General features: G+C 42.5%; 1 protein-coding gene across 2 annotated transcripts in view; it reads right to left on the bottom strand.

Moving 5' to 3' along the window:
- Window positions 1–13,783, bottom strand: part of NLK (nemo like kinase) — a 90,814-nt gene extending 77,031 nt beyond the window's left edge. Inside the window, exon 1 of one of the 2 annotated variants that reach the window (XM_083587773.1) lies at window positions 10,690–13,783. In XM_083587773.1, the coding sequence (XP_083443899.1) occupies window positions 10,690–11,144 (455 nt within the window). In that variant the 5' untranslated portion in view covers window positions 11,145–13,783. The remainder of the gene's footprint in view (window positions 1–10,689) is intronic. The other variant, XM_083587772.1, reaches the window with a different exon arrangement.
- Between the last annotated feature and the right edge of the window lie 1,477 nt (window positions 13,784–15,260).

Here is a 15,260-nt window from a genome sequence, read left to right as displayed (position 1 = left end):
AAATTAGCAGAGCACCAGGCGAATTTTGCATCTAAAGTTTATCCATTTGTGAGGACCTCAAAAAGTCTGGGTGCCATTTTTTGCACCTGACTGACACTCAAGGATCACTGAAATGTATGTGATTTGAAGCCTCGAAGTATATGTTAGGGATAGACAATATGTCAAGGAGTTTAACAATAAAGAATATAGGGTTGCCGACCCCCCTCCCCAGTGGCGACTAGACATTCTGTTTTGGTGCCCACAACCCAGGTCCCAGAAGTCATTTGGCTCCTAGCTTTTCTACCCCCATTTCTAACCCTGGATCACCCCAATCCCAACACATAAAAACCAACATTGTGGGAGTTGTCCACAGTCATGCAGCACCTGCTGCCCACAGCACTCTGCTCAAAACTATATTAGTCACTGGGTCATGAAAAAGGGGATCAGCAAGTGCTAGTTGCTAACTCAGAGAGCTGTGTAGCAAATTTAGTGCTAGTGGCAATGGGAGCTACTTTGAGGTATGGTGCAGTGCAGTGCATGCAGGCCCACTGTCTTCTTTCCCTCCTAAAAGAAACCACCTAAAGTCACTTGTTGACCAGGGACTCTATAAAACTTTACCTATAGCCATACATTTTATCCAAATGTTTTCACAAGGAGGGAATGGGGCACATTTAAATACTTCAATCAGTATACGTGTTGTGGGGAGGGGGACAGAATGCACAAGAATGAACTCAAAAGGGAGGGGGAAATCACATTTGAAATATAAATACCTCATGAAAAACTAATTTTGGTTCCCAATATAGTTACAAGCTGTTCAGCTATAACATTTGCAGAAGAACTGAAACAAATATTGGATTCTGTCTCACTTCTGTGTGTACTGCCAACATACAATTACCCAGACACAAACAATATCAAGACCTGAAAACGATGTACTAGAACAAAACAATCAGGTTAGTCATAAGACTGACCTGGACATTTTCCCCCCCGAACACTGACTCATCAAAAGAGACTTGTCTACAACCCCTGGAAAGAATTTTTGGGGGTGGGGGTGAGAGAAATGAAGAAACAAATGAGGCCTTCCACGTTTCTCCATTCTTAAAGTCTGCAATTAGAATAACATGCTTGCAGTTTAACAGATCAACACTTCATTGTATGACTTGACAGTAGGCAGCAAGGGCTTGTAACATAAAGTAACTTAAATTAATATACTAGTCTTTGTTCATAAAAACCCAAATATTTCAGCATTCGTCTTCTGAATGTTTAGGCCAGTTTGCTATTAATCAGGGCAGCAGAAGTACAGTGTGTTGTATACAGTGTAAACCCTACTCAGAGCAGACCCACTAAAATTAATAGGTATGGCTGAGTTCATTTAATTTCTTTAAGTCTACTCTGAGTACGATGAAACTAAGCATCTGCTATGAGAGACTCTAGAAATCATGCTGCTCCTTATTCAGCCTTTTGCATGAATGTTGTTTGAAACTGGTTCGTGACTTAAACAACTGATGCCATTGTCTAAGAAGCTGCAGTGACCCCAACCCAGAAATGATTCTTTCTAGGATTAAGGCATGCAATGAATACCTTCCCAGTTTGCATTCGTATACTTAAAGGCATTATATACCTGATTTATTCAGCAAGGCTGGTGGGGGACACTGAATATCTGTACCTGAAACAGGCTTCCAATGTTCATTATGTAAAAACTTGCAAACAGGCAAACACAGCTTTTCAATTAGGTCACATTTATGTTAAATGGGATTCTGATCTATCCTTGTAGGATGATGATGGAAGTCACAGTCCCCAAGGAATTTAAACAGGGCATTCCTTGAATACCAGGACAGCCTCATAAGAATGTGGCATGAATAATTCTTAAAGAGCACAGCCATCAGAATTAGGTTCAATATATACACTGCTTTATCATGTGCTCATTGAGGCGCTGCACCATTTGCCTCAGGCACTCCCATGGTTTCCCTCCAAGCAACAGAGGATCAAGCTGACAGACTCAGTTAGTCAGGAAATCCCTGTTCATCTGCACTAGATGTGCCAAACAAAAGTACTTGCTACACCATCATACAGACAGACAGAAATTCAACACAGCAATTTAGTTTTAAAGTAGTACTCCATGGGTTTGTCTGCAGGCATTTAAATAGTTCCTACTTGTGCTAACCTCAATTTTAGTAGCGTCTATACTAAACATAGGAATTCATGAAGACATCACAGCAAGATCTGTCTTCAACCTTGAAATATCGAAGTTCTTGGTAGGGCTGTCAGATGAAATATTGCTTCAGAAAATCTGCACTGCTTTTTAATGCAGAACTGTATCAAATAGCTATGGCTTTTTTTCTTATAAGTTTTCTTACCTGCCCTTCACCAGAGGCAGGTTACAACAATATAATGTACAACTATAAAAACAAATAAAACCATTCCAAGTATAAAACAAGGAAAACCATTCCAAATGGATCAGAACAGTATAAATTCAACAAATAACTGAACCCCACAAAACAAAACACCTTACCTGTCAAAACCAGAAAAAAGATGTGCATCTTCAGCACTTAGTAAAATTGTACTGTACAATGAGGATGCTAGACACACCTGTGTGTGGAAGAAATTCCACAAGCAAAGCCTGCCACAGGGAAAGCCCTCTCCCAGGACACCAACCCCAGAACTTCTGGAGGGTGGAGGAACTATCAGCAGAAACCCCTCTGAAGATCTCAACTTCAGAGAAGGCAGATATGGATGCAGACAGTCTTTCAGACAAGCTTTAAACACCAATATAAGCACCTTTAACTGGGCTCAGATATAAACTGGGATCCAGTGCAGCTGTTTTATAGCACAAGGTTTGACTTGATATTCTGATTTCTTGCCCAATTTTCTTACAAAAATGTACACCCAAGTATCTTCTCCTTGCTCACTTTTGCTTCCCGTTTTATCTTCTTCCAGGTCATTCGTTATCTTTCTACTTATCTGACTGAAAACAGAAGGCTGGATTTTCCATAATACCACAGAAACGCAAGACTGTAACAGGAGCATAATTTATTTATTGGAAGTCCCGTTACATTCTGATAGCTATATCATTCCTTTGGGTGCTATAAAACTTTTTTTTCCTTCCAAATTTTCTGCTTTGCTCTAATTTTAAATTTCTTCATTCTGACAACATTCCTATATTATCTGTAATGATAAAAAAGAAAAATCTTAAACTATTGGTATAGAACACAAACACACAAGCTTCTACCCATTATTTAAAATTTACAGTTAACAGCTGGAAGAATGGAGAAAGAATTGTGCGGGGGGGGGGGATACAAAATCGTCTCAGATGCCAATTCTGTACCAATAGCACAGAATTGATCTTTTCCCAACACACAATTCACACAACACTATCAAATCATTGTTTTCCACAGCAAGAAGAAACTATAAATTAAGAGCTTGTTCACTGTTCTATTTCAAAACTGCTTTGAATAAAACTGTCACCAATGAGCAAACCAGTAACTGTGCTCTACCCTTAGTGACAGTTTTGTCATTCCCTTACCATGCTAAAAAATAGATCTAAAAATCAGGTAATCTGCAACAGGGAGAACATTTTCCAAACATTCAATATGAAATTGCATGTTACAACTTCAAGAAATGCACCAAGGAGAAATAACCAATTTGAGCATATATGCAATATTTTTGGTCATCTGAAACAAAATAGTAGCACAAGCTAAACCTGAACAAAAACCAGTCTGAGAGCCTGCTTGCAAATCAAGAATTATTAATGTAGCCTTTTTGGGTTTGACTTCTTTGCTTTTTAAATAGTTACTGTAGTCTTCATGAGAAGCTTTGAAACTGATCATTTTGTTGCTCAGTTCCCAGTTGTAGTAGCCAGCCTTATCCTCACTAAGAAATCAAAGGGACATGTTTATAGTTAAGTTCTTCCCCAACACCGCACCTCCTTGCTGCCTACACTCTTGCTGCCACAAACACCCTATCTTCCCCAAGCCTATTTCTTCCTAGTACCGCATGCTAAGTGTAAAACTACTCTGTATAAAATAGATCAATTTTATGGGGGTGATTGGGAATTGCATGCCTGGCAAACCTACTGTTAAAGCTTTAAACAAGGCAGCCCTCTAATCATTGAACTATAGAGCTTCTGTACTTTAATAAGCTAGCACTGGGATTTTATAGCTAGAATTAATATTACTACAATGGAACAAACTGCATAATTCTAGTTCCCAGCAAGTGGGGCAAACTTTGTAACTCTCAGACATTCCAGTTCAATGAGATTTTCTGTATCTTTCTGCAAGGCCTCTGACAGCTGAGAGAAAAGAAGGCAAGATCAACACGCTGCCACTTCACTCAAAGCCTACTGGGTTCAAGAGACAGAAAACCGTGGCTTAAGCTATGGACAGTAGTTCTCAAACTTCCACCCTACATAACCCAGATCTGAATGTTTCTAGGAGCCTCAGAGACCTCCTTAATACGGGTGTCCTTTTTGTTTTGTTTTTTACATTCTACAAATGAAAACACGTACATAACTCATGTTAGCAACTTTCTTCCCTGCAGTGTAGGCACTGTCATCAAAGCCACCCCCATATTATGAAAATCAAAGGCTCTAGGCCAGAGGCTTGTTATGCTGTTAAATAATCTGGCTGTGGTCAAAATCAAGAGCAGGGTCAAGTGTAGCTAATCTTAGCTGTTCAACAACCTTGCTCTGGACCACATAAATGAGTTGTGGCCAACTAAGTTTTACTCAGAGTAGAACAAATGGACCCAAATTAGTCACTGCCATTATTCGTAATGGGTCTACGCCGAGTATGACTAATACTTGATACAGCTCTCTGTGCACCCACAAAGAACAATGACCATTTTCACTCCACAGGTAGATCTTGCACCCTAGAAGGAACCAACATATTCTCTCAACATGTGCATGCTGTCCATTAGGAAGCACTGCTTCAACAGTAGTAGCAAAAGAAAGACCAAGCCCTCCCAGGAAAGACTCCCCTGGACTAAACTGAGGGCAGTGAATGTTCAGGTCTGAGAATCAATGCTGCTTCAGGCACAGTTCTTCCCACAGACAGCTAGCTGACTTAATGACACTTAGAAGGAATACCATGCTGGGAATGTTCTCACCCCACTGTTCAGTTGCCCTTCCCCATCATCCTGAGGGGACTTCTACCCATAGAAAGGATGAGTTCTCAAAAGTTCCACAGGAGGTATTTGGTTCCAGTAAAGGTAGAAAAAAGATATGCTGAGAAAAGAAAAAGAACTCTGGGATAGCTACATTTTCCTTTGCTGCAACTGGCTCTTCTCTAAAACTAAAGCAATTATAATCTGAAAGTGGAGACAATGTATGTATTTCTGTAAACCAAGAAAACCTTTAATAAAAACAATTTAAAAAACCTAAATCAAGCTAGGATATTATTATTATTTGCAATCCAAGTCCATGTAATAATAATATTTTAACAGGTGCGTAACGCTGAGCAACTTTTCTGCAAGCACCCAAAGCTACTTAAATTAATTCAAAAAATATGTTTAGCAGATGCTTGCAAGGCAAGGGGAGCTACTCTTCACCAATCTACCTCTCAAAGACTATTTACATATTGACTAACACCCATGAAATCTGATGATCTGCCCTTACTCAAGCATATTTTTGCAAACAATATTAGGGAGGAGACCGTAGATGAGTAGTAGAGCACACACACTTTACATGCGAAAGATCTCAAATTCGATACCCAGCATGTCAAGTTAAAAGGATCAGGTAGCAAGTAACAGAAAAGACCTGCCTGCAATCCTGGAAAGTCACTACTAGTCAGAGAAGACAAAATTCAGCTAGATGGACATAGCCTGGCCTAATATAAGGCAGTTTGCTAGGTCCTTAAATTAAATCAAACTTCAGCTAGTTTTTAAATTCCTGACCTAGCGTGGAATCTTCCCATACTGCAATATGACCACCATGCTTTCATTTTGCAACTTAATCAATTAGAAGTTTACCCAGAATCCTGAACTGACGTGTCTTGGCTAGAAATGTCATTATTCAGCATTTTTAAACTATACTGACTTTTAAAGTGCCGCATCAAAGGGCAATTCTCTACAAGGAGCTCTGTACTGAAAGGAACTTTATGTGCTACAGAGCTTCTACTTCATGGTTTGACTAAGGATATGTTACTATTACTCTCCACAGAATACTGGGCGCTATCCAACTAACTTGTACTTGGAGAAAAGCATTGAAACTAATAAGTATAAATTAGGCGTGTCCAATAATTTCAGTGGGTCCACACTGAGTAGGACTAACTTTGAGTACAGCCCATTGTGTCATAAAGGTAAAGGCAAAGGGACCCCTGACCATTAGGTCCAGTCGTGGCCGACACTGGGGTTGCGGCGCTCATCTCGCTTTATTGGCCAAGGGAGCCGGCGTACAGCTTCCGGGTCATGTGGCCAGCATGACTAAGCCGCTTCTGGTGAACCAGAGCAGCGCACGGAAACGCCGTTTACCTTCCTGCTGGAGCGGTACCTATTTATCTACTTGCACTTTGACGTGCTTTTGAACTGCTAGGTTGGCAGGAGCAGGGACAGAGCAATGGGAGCTCACCCCGTTGCGGGGATTCAAACCGCTGACCTTCTGATCAACAAGTCCTAAGCTCTGTGGTTTAACCCACAGCGCCACCCGCGTCATGCACAATGCTTAAAACCTGTTTTCTGTTCCCAACAGAGAAAAACTCACCTTCTGAAACAACAAGACTCCCTAAAACAAACACTGGTTCTTCATCAGCCCACCAGTGACATAACTAAAGCAGGTCTGTGGGAGAGTTTCACAAGAACCATTGGCATTCCCCCTCCCCCAATCTCTGGAGGACTCCTCATTTAAATGGGAATACTTTGGAGAATATGTTTTTCAAAAGCTCTCCACAGTCTAGCTATCAACACTAGACTGCTTTGGTTAAGAGTCAGGATTTACAGTAACATGGCATTCAGGGAAAGCTACCAATAACACTTTTAAAAGACACAAACATGAACTCTCTGCCTCACATTCAGCAAGCAACTGAGATTGAGGATTCTGAGCCAATTAAACAATGGACTCAAGTCTGTCAATTCAGTGAAGACCTTAGTTACAGCACTGTTAAATTCTTGCTGTTACATTATTAAAGTTCCCCGCTTTTCACCAAGCTTTTATAAATTCAGTGGCTAGTAAATGAACCCAACACATGCTTACTTGTTGTCAGTTTATTCGGAACCACACAAAATGTAAGAGACTAGTTTATAATGCTGTTAAATCCACTGGGATTCTCTTACTGCCTAAGCAACTGAATTACCATTGCCTCAAAATCCACATGTAGCCAAAAGGGAGGTGATATTTGTCAATGATAGCCAACTTATCCTGCAAAGCCAAGCAAAAAGAGCAAGAGAACACAATGGGGCACATGAACAATCAACAGTAACAGCAGACTATGTATGAAAGTCTGCCAAGACATCATGCTTTAACAGCTTATGGCTGATGAACTATATCAGTGAATTGGAAAAACAGAAGTCAGCCTGCATCAAAGAGGCTATGAACACCAGCCATTTCAACTACAACCTAAAAGGCTACAATGGGGATACCAGCACTCAAACCACATTCTAAATAATTGGGTTCAACATTATCCTAAAATCGCTCAATGGGGAAGAACATTCCCTCAAGCCTCTCATTTAATTTTCCACATTCCCACTTCCCCCAATTGGTAGCAAAATGGAAGAAGCAGAGAAAAAAGACAATTTGCATCATATTGTGCATTCCAAAACTCCTTAATAAGACAGTAAGCATTCAGCATGGACCAAGTATCTGCATAAATTGGCACCCCTTCATTTGGCTTAGAATTACAGTGGTACCTCAGGTTAAGTACTTAATTCGTTCCAGAGGTCCGTACTTAACCTGAAACTGTTCTTAACCTGAAGCACCACTTTAGCAAATGGGGCCTCCTGCTGCTGCCACACCGCCGGAGCACAATTTCTGTTCTCATCCTGAAGCAAAGTACTTAACCTGAAGCACTATTTCTGGGTGAGCGGAGTCTGTAACCTGAAGTGTATGTAACCCGAGATACCACTGTACCACAATTCTACACTAAAAAAATAACATTCTGCAACAGACAGATTCACCAGTTATATCCTTTTAAACATCATTCTACATGGGTGGGCTACACTGCTTCAGAGAATTCCAGCATCAAAAATTGTTTGCTTACATGAACAAGCCAACTTTACACTACTCTCAAACACACATTTGCAGCTGAACTTTCAGTGTTCAGATCTAATTTAAATGACAGAGTTCAGAATTATCACTCACACAGCATTTCAGTTACAAGTTTCTAGCCACATACACTACAAAATTTAGCATGTGTTGTGCCTCTGAAAAGATGCGCAGTAAGATAATGAGGGCCTTTTATAACTTATTTGAAAAACTGGTGGTGTTAACTTTGCATTTAAGAAAACTCACTGCATTTTTTAAAAAGCAACCAAAACATATTTTATGGGCTTCCACTCCTCCATCAATTACTTTACCTTAACCAAGTGCTGACTGAAAGTGTAACTAAGGCTGCAACCTAAATAGATATAAAGTCCCATTCAACTCGGTACTTCTTTCTTAGAATTATGCTATGAATGAGCTGCTGTAATTTTTATATCATTCTCTCTTATAAGAAAAGCTACTCAATTTGAAAATGTTTTATTTCTGTTGCTGTCAACCTGAACACACTCCTTGCCAATTATTCTAGATTTTGATCCTGCCCAAAGCATCTACACTAAAAATAATGCAATCATATTTTTCAATAAATAGCATATAACTAGAACTGCAAAAATGCAATTCACAGGTAGTAAGTCTTACTAAATTCAATGAGAGCTACTTCCAACTAGACATCCCTAGGATTCACTGTTAAGATTCTCATTCACAGCATTTATTAAATAGTCTGCAGTAAAGTATAATCCAAGAAGAGGATAGACAGCTATAAATCTTAATTTTTAATTCCAGAAGTGGTATAAGAAACACAGAAATCAAATCATTAACTTAGAAGCATTCACTAATTACAAAAAGATTCATCTTAGACCCTTAGCCGTTCCCTGCTTAAGTAACACTTCTATGCTGAAACCTGTTTAAGCAATACATTTGTATGATACTATCAGTTACCAGTCTAAATCCAACTGTGCCTTAGCTGTCAAAACCACTCTACTCCACAGCACTCTATTACAGCACATATTAATCCAGTGAATCATAGCATTAATACATGCAATGATTTTAGTTCAGCTAAGTGAAAACTACAGCATGACAGCTGAGGCAAGCAAAGCATTCCTTAAAGTACAAAAGAAGATTTTTTGCTGATTCAAGAATTGTTATCCTGGTGGTAAGAATACAATACAAACAGGGGGTAGCTTTTTATTGGATCAATTTCCTGCGCAACTGAAAACCTCTCCCCTTATACATTTTGTGCCTCTTACATTCAATGGGCCACATGACTGTTTAGCTCAATGCAAGAAAAGTTACAAATACAATCCAAATCCATTTTATAAATGTCTACATAGATTTTTGGTTAACGTTCTGCTTCGATACCAAGACAGGGAGAATTTCCCTCTTTTAAAGCCATTCTTAAACAAGGCCAAGCAGAGAGTCATTAAAACATTTTGTTTCCTACACAAGGCTCCTAGGGTTTTGTAGCTGTGACGGCCCATGCCAAAGCAAAGCAAGATGGGGGGGGGGAATCTGAATGAAGTGCAAAGTCCTAAGATAACTTTTAGGAAATACATTGTGTGATACTGCAGGGGAAATGCAGACTCTAGTCACCTGCCAAAACCAAGAGTCCAAAAGAAATTGCTTCCAACTCCAGTCACTGGATTCAGAAACCAACTTTTCTCCATTTGCATTTAAGACACACATGAATGAAATTCTATTACTATAAAAAATGGCATTCTGATGCAACCCAAGCTACTGACCTCTAAAACACATAATAAATGCTTCGGCAGTAGCAGCAGAATGTTTTGGAAAATCTAAGCAGGTTGTATTTGTCTCAAGGCAATGATGTCGGACATAATCCAAGCCAATTTAGGTTGCAATTTTACACTCACTCACCTGGGGCTGCAAATAAGTCCCACTGAATGCAATGGTACTGACTTGCATAGGATTGCACTGTTGAGCTGCAGCTATAGAAGAAGCAAGAGCAACCCAACTACTGCACAGGAGTAGGTAAGGACCTGCAAGTACCAAGAATGCCAGCTTCCACTTTTTTAAATAAAGTTCTGCCCTCCAATAGGAGAGAAGGCGTGGGGAATAAAGTTTGGAAATGTAGACAGGCCCTAAATGGTAAAAATCCAAGAAATCCAAATGAATTAAAGTTATGAAATACAGATGTGCAAATTCACCTTACTATTTCTCCAGGAACTGATCCATTTTTTCAAGGTACACAAGTGACAACCTGATGACAATCATTACAGCAAAAAGGTAGCAACATTTTGTTTTGATACCTGCCACAATAACAGAAACACTTCATTTGTGTTAACTATGTGCCACTAAACACACATACAAGTTGAAGCTCCCCAGCTCATACATTTCTAATGCACTTTCTAATCTCCCTTTTTCTGGTGGGGGTGGACACCATCTGCTACAGACTTGAACAGGCACCTGTTGAAAAGTAGCGTGTTGGCATTCAAGTTCAAATGGCAACAGGAATATGCTGTGGCTTGGAAGCCACCAGAGTGCAAGAGCTGTTTGCTCCCCATACTCACCAAACTACACCAAAGGCTCCATATCCAATAGGCCTGTCTGGTTCAATATCCAGTTGCTGTTGTGGATGATGTGAGTGCTGATGATGATGCGCTTTGACTGCAGCAGCTGCTGCAGCTTGTACCTGAGCTGGGGCTGCTGCTGCTGGTCCAGGGGCTTGACCTGGTGCCGGTGATGGAAAATATGGCTGCTGCTGCCCTGGGTTTAACATGGCCGCAGCGGCTGCAGCTGCGGCTGCAGCAGCAGCCGAAGAAGCATGTTGCTGTACGGGATGTACTGCAGCCGCAGAGCCTGGGTGCAAGTGGTGCTGAGAGTGGTGGTGGTGGTGGAGATGAGGAGGGGGGAGATGAGGAAGGTGGTGGTGGTGGTGGTGGTGGTGACCTGCTGCTGCTGCAGATGTACCGCCATTGTAAGCCGCCATCATTTTTGCGCTGGCTGTGGCACTACAAAGAGACATTCAAGGTGATGCCCTCTCGTTGGATAACAACTGGGTCAAGCTGTCATTTGGCCACAAAAAAAATGAAGTTTGCTACACTACCACAAGCAAGTTGCCCACCTTCAAAAACATGGAGCTCAACAGGCCTTTATGTCTTCATCAAGTCAAGAAAAATGGAGTGCGCATGTGAGCATGCAATAAACCCCCTACCCCCCAAGATGGCCAGTGTAGTTGGTACTAGAACGCCATCCTTCTTATGTTTCCTCTGTGCCAGTCTTGAAATTTGTCAGTCCCCTTCCCCCCCAGAAAAAGGATGAAACTTCACCCCCCTAGAAAATGTTAGGAGTACTGACAAGCCCACCCCTTCCATTCCCACATCCTTTTCATTTATCTCTTCAAAATGTGTAGGAAGGTCTTCAAGGCCTTCTACAACTCTACTCTCTGTTCTGTGTATATATCCATCCACCTTTAATATTAAACGTGGATATGAGCAACTTCCACTATAAGGGGAAGGAAAGTGGCTATATAAATCAAGGAAGGCTGTATAAATGGGAAATGAAAATAAGTCCAAAAATTGAAAAGGGGATGAAAAAGATGGAATGGAAGTGGGAGGAAGAGTCAGTGAACGATATTCAAAATGAGGCAGGGAGGGGGAGTGAATAAAGAACAAATGAAGCTCACAGAAGAGACTTAAAAATGATGTGCAGAAAGCAAAAAAGTCAGGTAACAGAAGTTATCAAGGACAAGGAATAAAAGGTTTCAAGAACTTTTGGAAGGGAAAAAAACAAAAACAAAAGAAGAATGAAAGAAGATAACCAAGAGAAGAATGGGGTAGGAAAAAGTAGTTTAAAGGAGAAAAAATCTGGGAAGGCTAAAAAAAATGCAGTTAAGGGAGAAGAATATGGAAATTAGGAGAAAGAACATGGAGAAAGAATAAAAACAGGGCTGGAGCAAATGATGCTTCAATATGGGGGAAAGAATAAAAGTGTGATCAAGCCACAAACAAGAGATGAGAGAATCCAAACACGTCGCAGTAAATGAAAGAAATGGATGCTTTTCCTGTAAGGATGGGAGATAGAAAATACAAGAGGATGCAAAAACAGGCAAGAAAAAGTACAAGGGGGACAAGGAAATGTTAGGGAGAAGAAAGCATTAAAATGTGAATGAGGATAAAATAATCTAAACTGGCTATTTATAGAGAGAAACAAAAACAGACTATAGGAAGCAAACGTATAAATGTGGCGAGAGCCCTTTAAAAAGTGGGGAAAGTGATTAGGGATGTGAGTATTTTTATTTTTAAAAAAGGAAAGCACTGTAGGTAGATCAATAAAAAGTTAAGAAATAATAAAGAAGCAAAATAAAGATTGAATGTGTCAAAGTGAAGGGTTCCCCCCCTTAAATTAAAAAGATTATGGAAGCTGAGATGAAGGATGATGAGAGAAACAGGGAGAGAGACGGAGCAACTAATGTACAAGAAAATACGAGTTTCTTGAAGAGAGAAAAATGTCAATGGGTGTTGACCGGAAAAGCTAAAGGAGGAACTGAACTGAAAGGTGGTGGTGGGGTGAAACTTATTTATCAAACAGATAATTAAAAGATGCAGGAGTAAGGACTGCAAAAGCTGGGAGATAGGGAGAAAGAGAACGTGGTAGAGAGCGAGAAGACAGAATAAGGGAGGCCGAATGAAGAGAGAGAGAGAGAGAGAATGTGGCAGGTGCCAAGAAAGGAGAGAGAGGCTACGGAAGGTGATAGAAAAGAGATAAAAGAAGGGAACGCGGAAGGTGGCGGTGAAGGGGGACAGCAGGCAGCAACGCTAGCGAGCCAAGTCAGCCAGCTTCAGTTCGCTTTCCACCCACTCCTCAACCCCCACTGCCTCCCTGGGTGGGTCTGAGGTGGGCGCCCTTGCCTTGACAGCCTGACCCAGAGCGGGCGGGGGGTGAGGAGAGAGACAGATAGGAAGGGAGGACGGGGGGAAAGGCGAGGCAAGCTGAGGGACCGGGGCGGGGTAGGGGGGGGGACGGGCACACGGTTGGCGGCGACGGCAGCAGCTACAGGCCCCCCCGCCCCGCTGTGTGGAGAAGCCACAGGCGGGATGGAGATGAGGAGGGATGGGGGGCGGGCGCCGGCCGGGGGAGGGGGTCGCGTGTGGGGCGCCTCGGCGGGGTCTCTTCCGTTGGGGGGCGGGAGGGATGAGGGGAGAGGTCGGGTGGGGGGGTCACTCAGGCCCCACAGCGCCGCTCCACGTCGACGACGACGACGGCGCCCCCCCACTCCTCTTCCTCCACCTCCTCCTCCGGCAGCCGTGGCCGCCGCCTCGTCTTCCTCCGTCGTCCCCTCAGGCCGCCGGACCGGCCGCGACTCCTCGCCGCCGCCGCCGCCACCTCCTCCGCCTTCTCCTCACGGGAGCCCCAGAGCGGAGCGCAGAGCGAAAGAGCGGCGGCGACGGAGGCGCGCATGCGCGCACCCCCGGCCTGCTTTCGCTTTACTCTTTTTTCCTCACCCGCCTTCCCATAGCCGGGCGGCGGCGTGTGTCTGTGTGCGCGCGCGCGTGCCTCCCTCTCCCTCTCTCTCTCTCTCTCTTTTTCTCTCGCACACTCTCATACACAGAAACACGCTCGCGCTCATCCTCTCCGTCCCGTCGCCTCTGCCTCCCCAACCAATGGGACCCATCCCCTCGAAGGCCGCGGCGGCCAATAGCAGAGCAGCGCCCAGCCCACAAGCGGGACTTGGGATTCGACTCTTCTCTCGCTCCTCTAAAGAGATCAAAGAGGGTGGGTTGGTGGGTGGGGTAATAGGCACCGCCCACCGGCCAATCAAACGCTCCTCCAGGTTGTCGCCCCGCCCATGGTCCCGCCTTTTTATTTTTTTTTGCCGATGAGACCCCGCGAGACTCTCTCACCTCACGCAACCTTCACCTACATATTCAGTCCGTGGAAAAGGGGCGGGTGGCGATCGATTTGATTGGCTGGCGACGCCGCGATTTAAAAGGCACTGGCCAATTAGGTAGCGCTGCTCTTGTAGGGCTTGAAATCCTGTTTCGTTTTAGTTTTTAATTTTAAACACGCACAAAGAATGAACACGCTTCGAACCTGTCGCTCTCTCGTCTCCGAGTTAATGAGTGAAGAATTTTTTAAAGCTGCTCGAAGACTTTAAAAAGCGTTATACCGGCAGGGTGAGGCAATTGGTCACTAAGTGAAGATAGACAGCCAAGTTGACGAATCGGAAGGTCAATCTCCGACAGTAAAGGCGGCTCCGTCGAGAAACTGTCCTCCACAGGGACCAGAGTTCCGATAATAGATAATTAGAGGGCGGGACTGTGACCTGATGAACAGAGAAGGAAGCCAATAAAAGTGATGGGGGCGGGGTGAGACGAGGACACTGCAGGGAGAATGGGGAAGGAGGAGATGGGGGTCAACTTCGGGCCTTCGAACGTGGGAGGGACTTAAGGTTTAAGTGAGACAGCGAATGAAGGCTTGGCAAGGCGAAGGGCCTCATTGAGGAGAGGTTTGTGGGCGGGGGAAGAGTAGGTTAATACATATGCTAACTTTTAATGCACCTTAGAGGAATAAGCAAGATACCTTAGAGGAATAAGCAAGATATTGTTTTATTGGTTTTTTTAAATGGTTTGGGGGTTTGATCTATTTATGTATAGAACTTGTTAATTCATAGTCTGCTCTTCAATTTTTAAAAATGGTTTGAATATGTTATATATGAAAAGATATTTAGATATTTTACTATAAAATATAAGGAAAACCTTAGAATAAACTCTCTTTTATTTTTGGCCTGATTGTCATTTAATTTGAAGTATCATAGCTGTTCATGACAGGCAGTTGAACTGATATTCTTGTTCTGCACCTGATCTGGTGCTGTTTTACCTCCTACCACAAAGCTACATTGAATCTTACTGAGTACGCCATCGTATCATCTTCTTGATTTGCTTTTTAATATTAATAGTGTCTTTACAGAAACAAATATTGAACAATTGTAGAATGATGGTTTCAAGTGTACTTCGTGTGTATTTTCTAGCCATCATCTTTACTACTACAACTCTGCCAGTATTAATATTCCCTAATATTGCACATGAAGGGACGGATGTGAAGAGAATGTGGCTTGCTAAAGAATGCCTGGTGAGATCAT

This window comes from Podarcis filfolensis (genome assembly GCF_964270895.1).
Source record: "Podarcis filfolensis genome assembly, chromosome: 15".
Taxonomy (NCBI): Eukaryota; Metazoa; Chordata; class Lepidosauria; order Squamata; family Lacertidae; genus Podarcis; species Podarcis filfolensis.
This window is presented reverse-complemented; position numbering and strand designations above follow the sequence as displayed.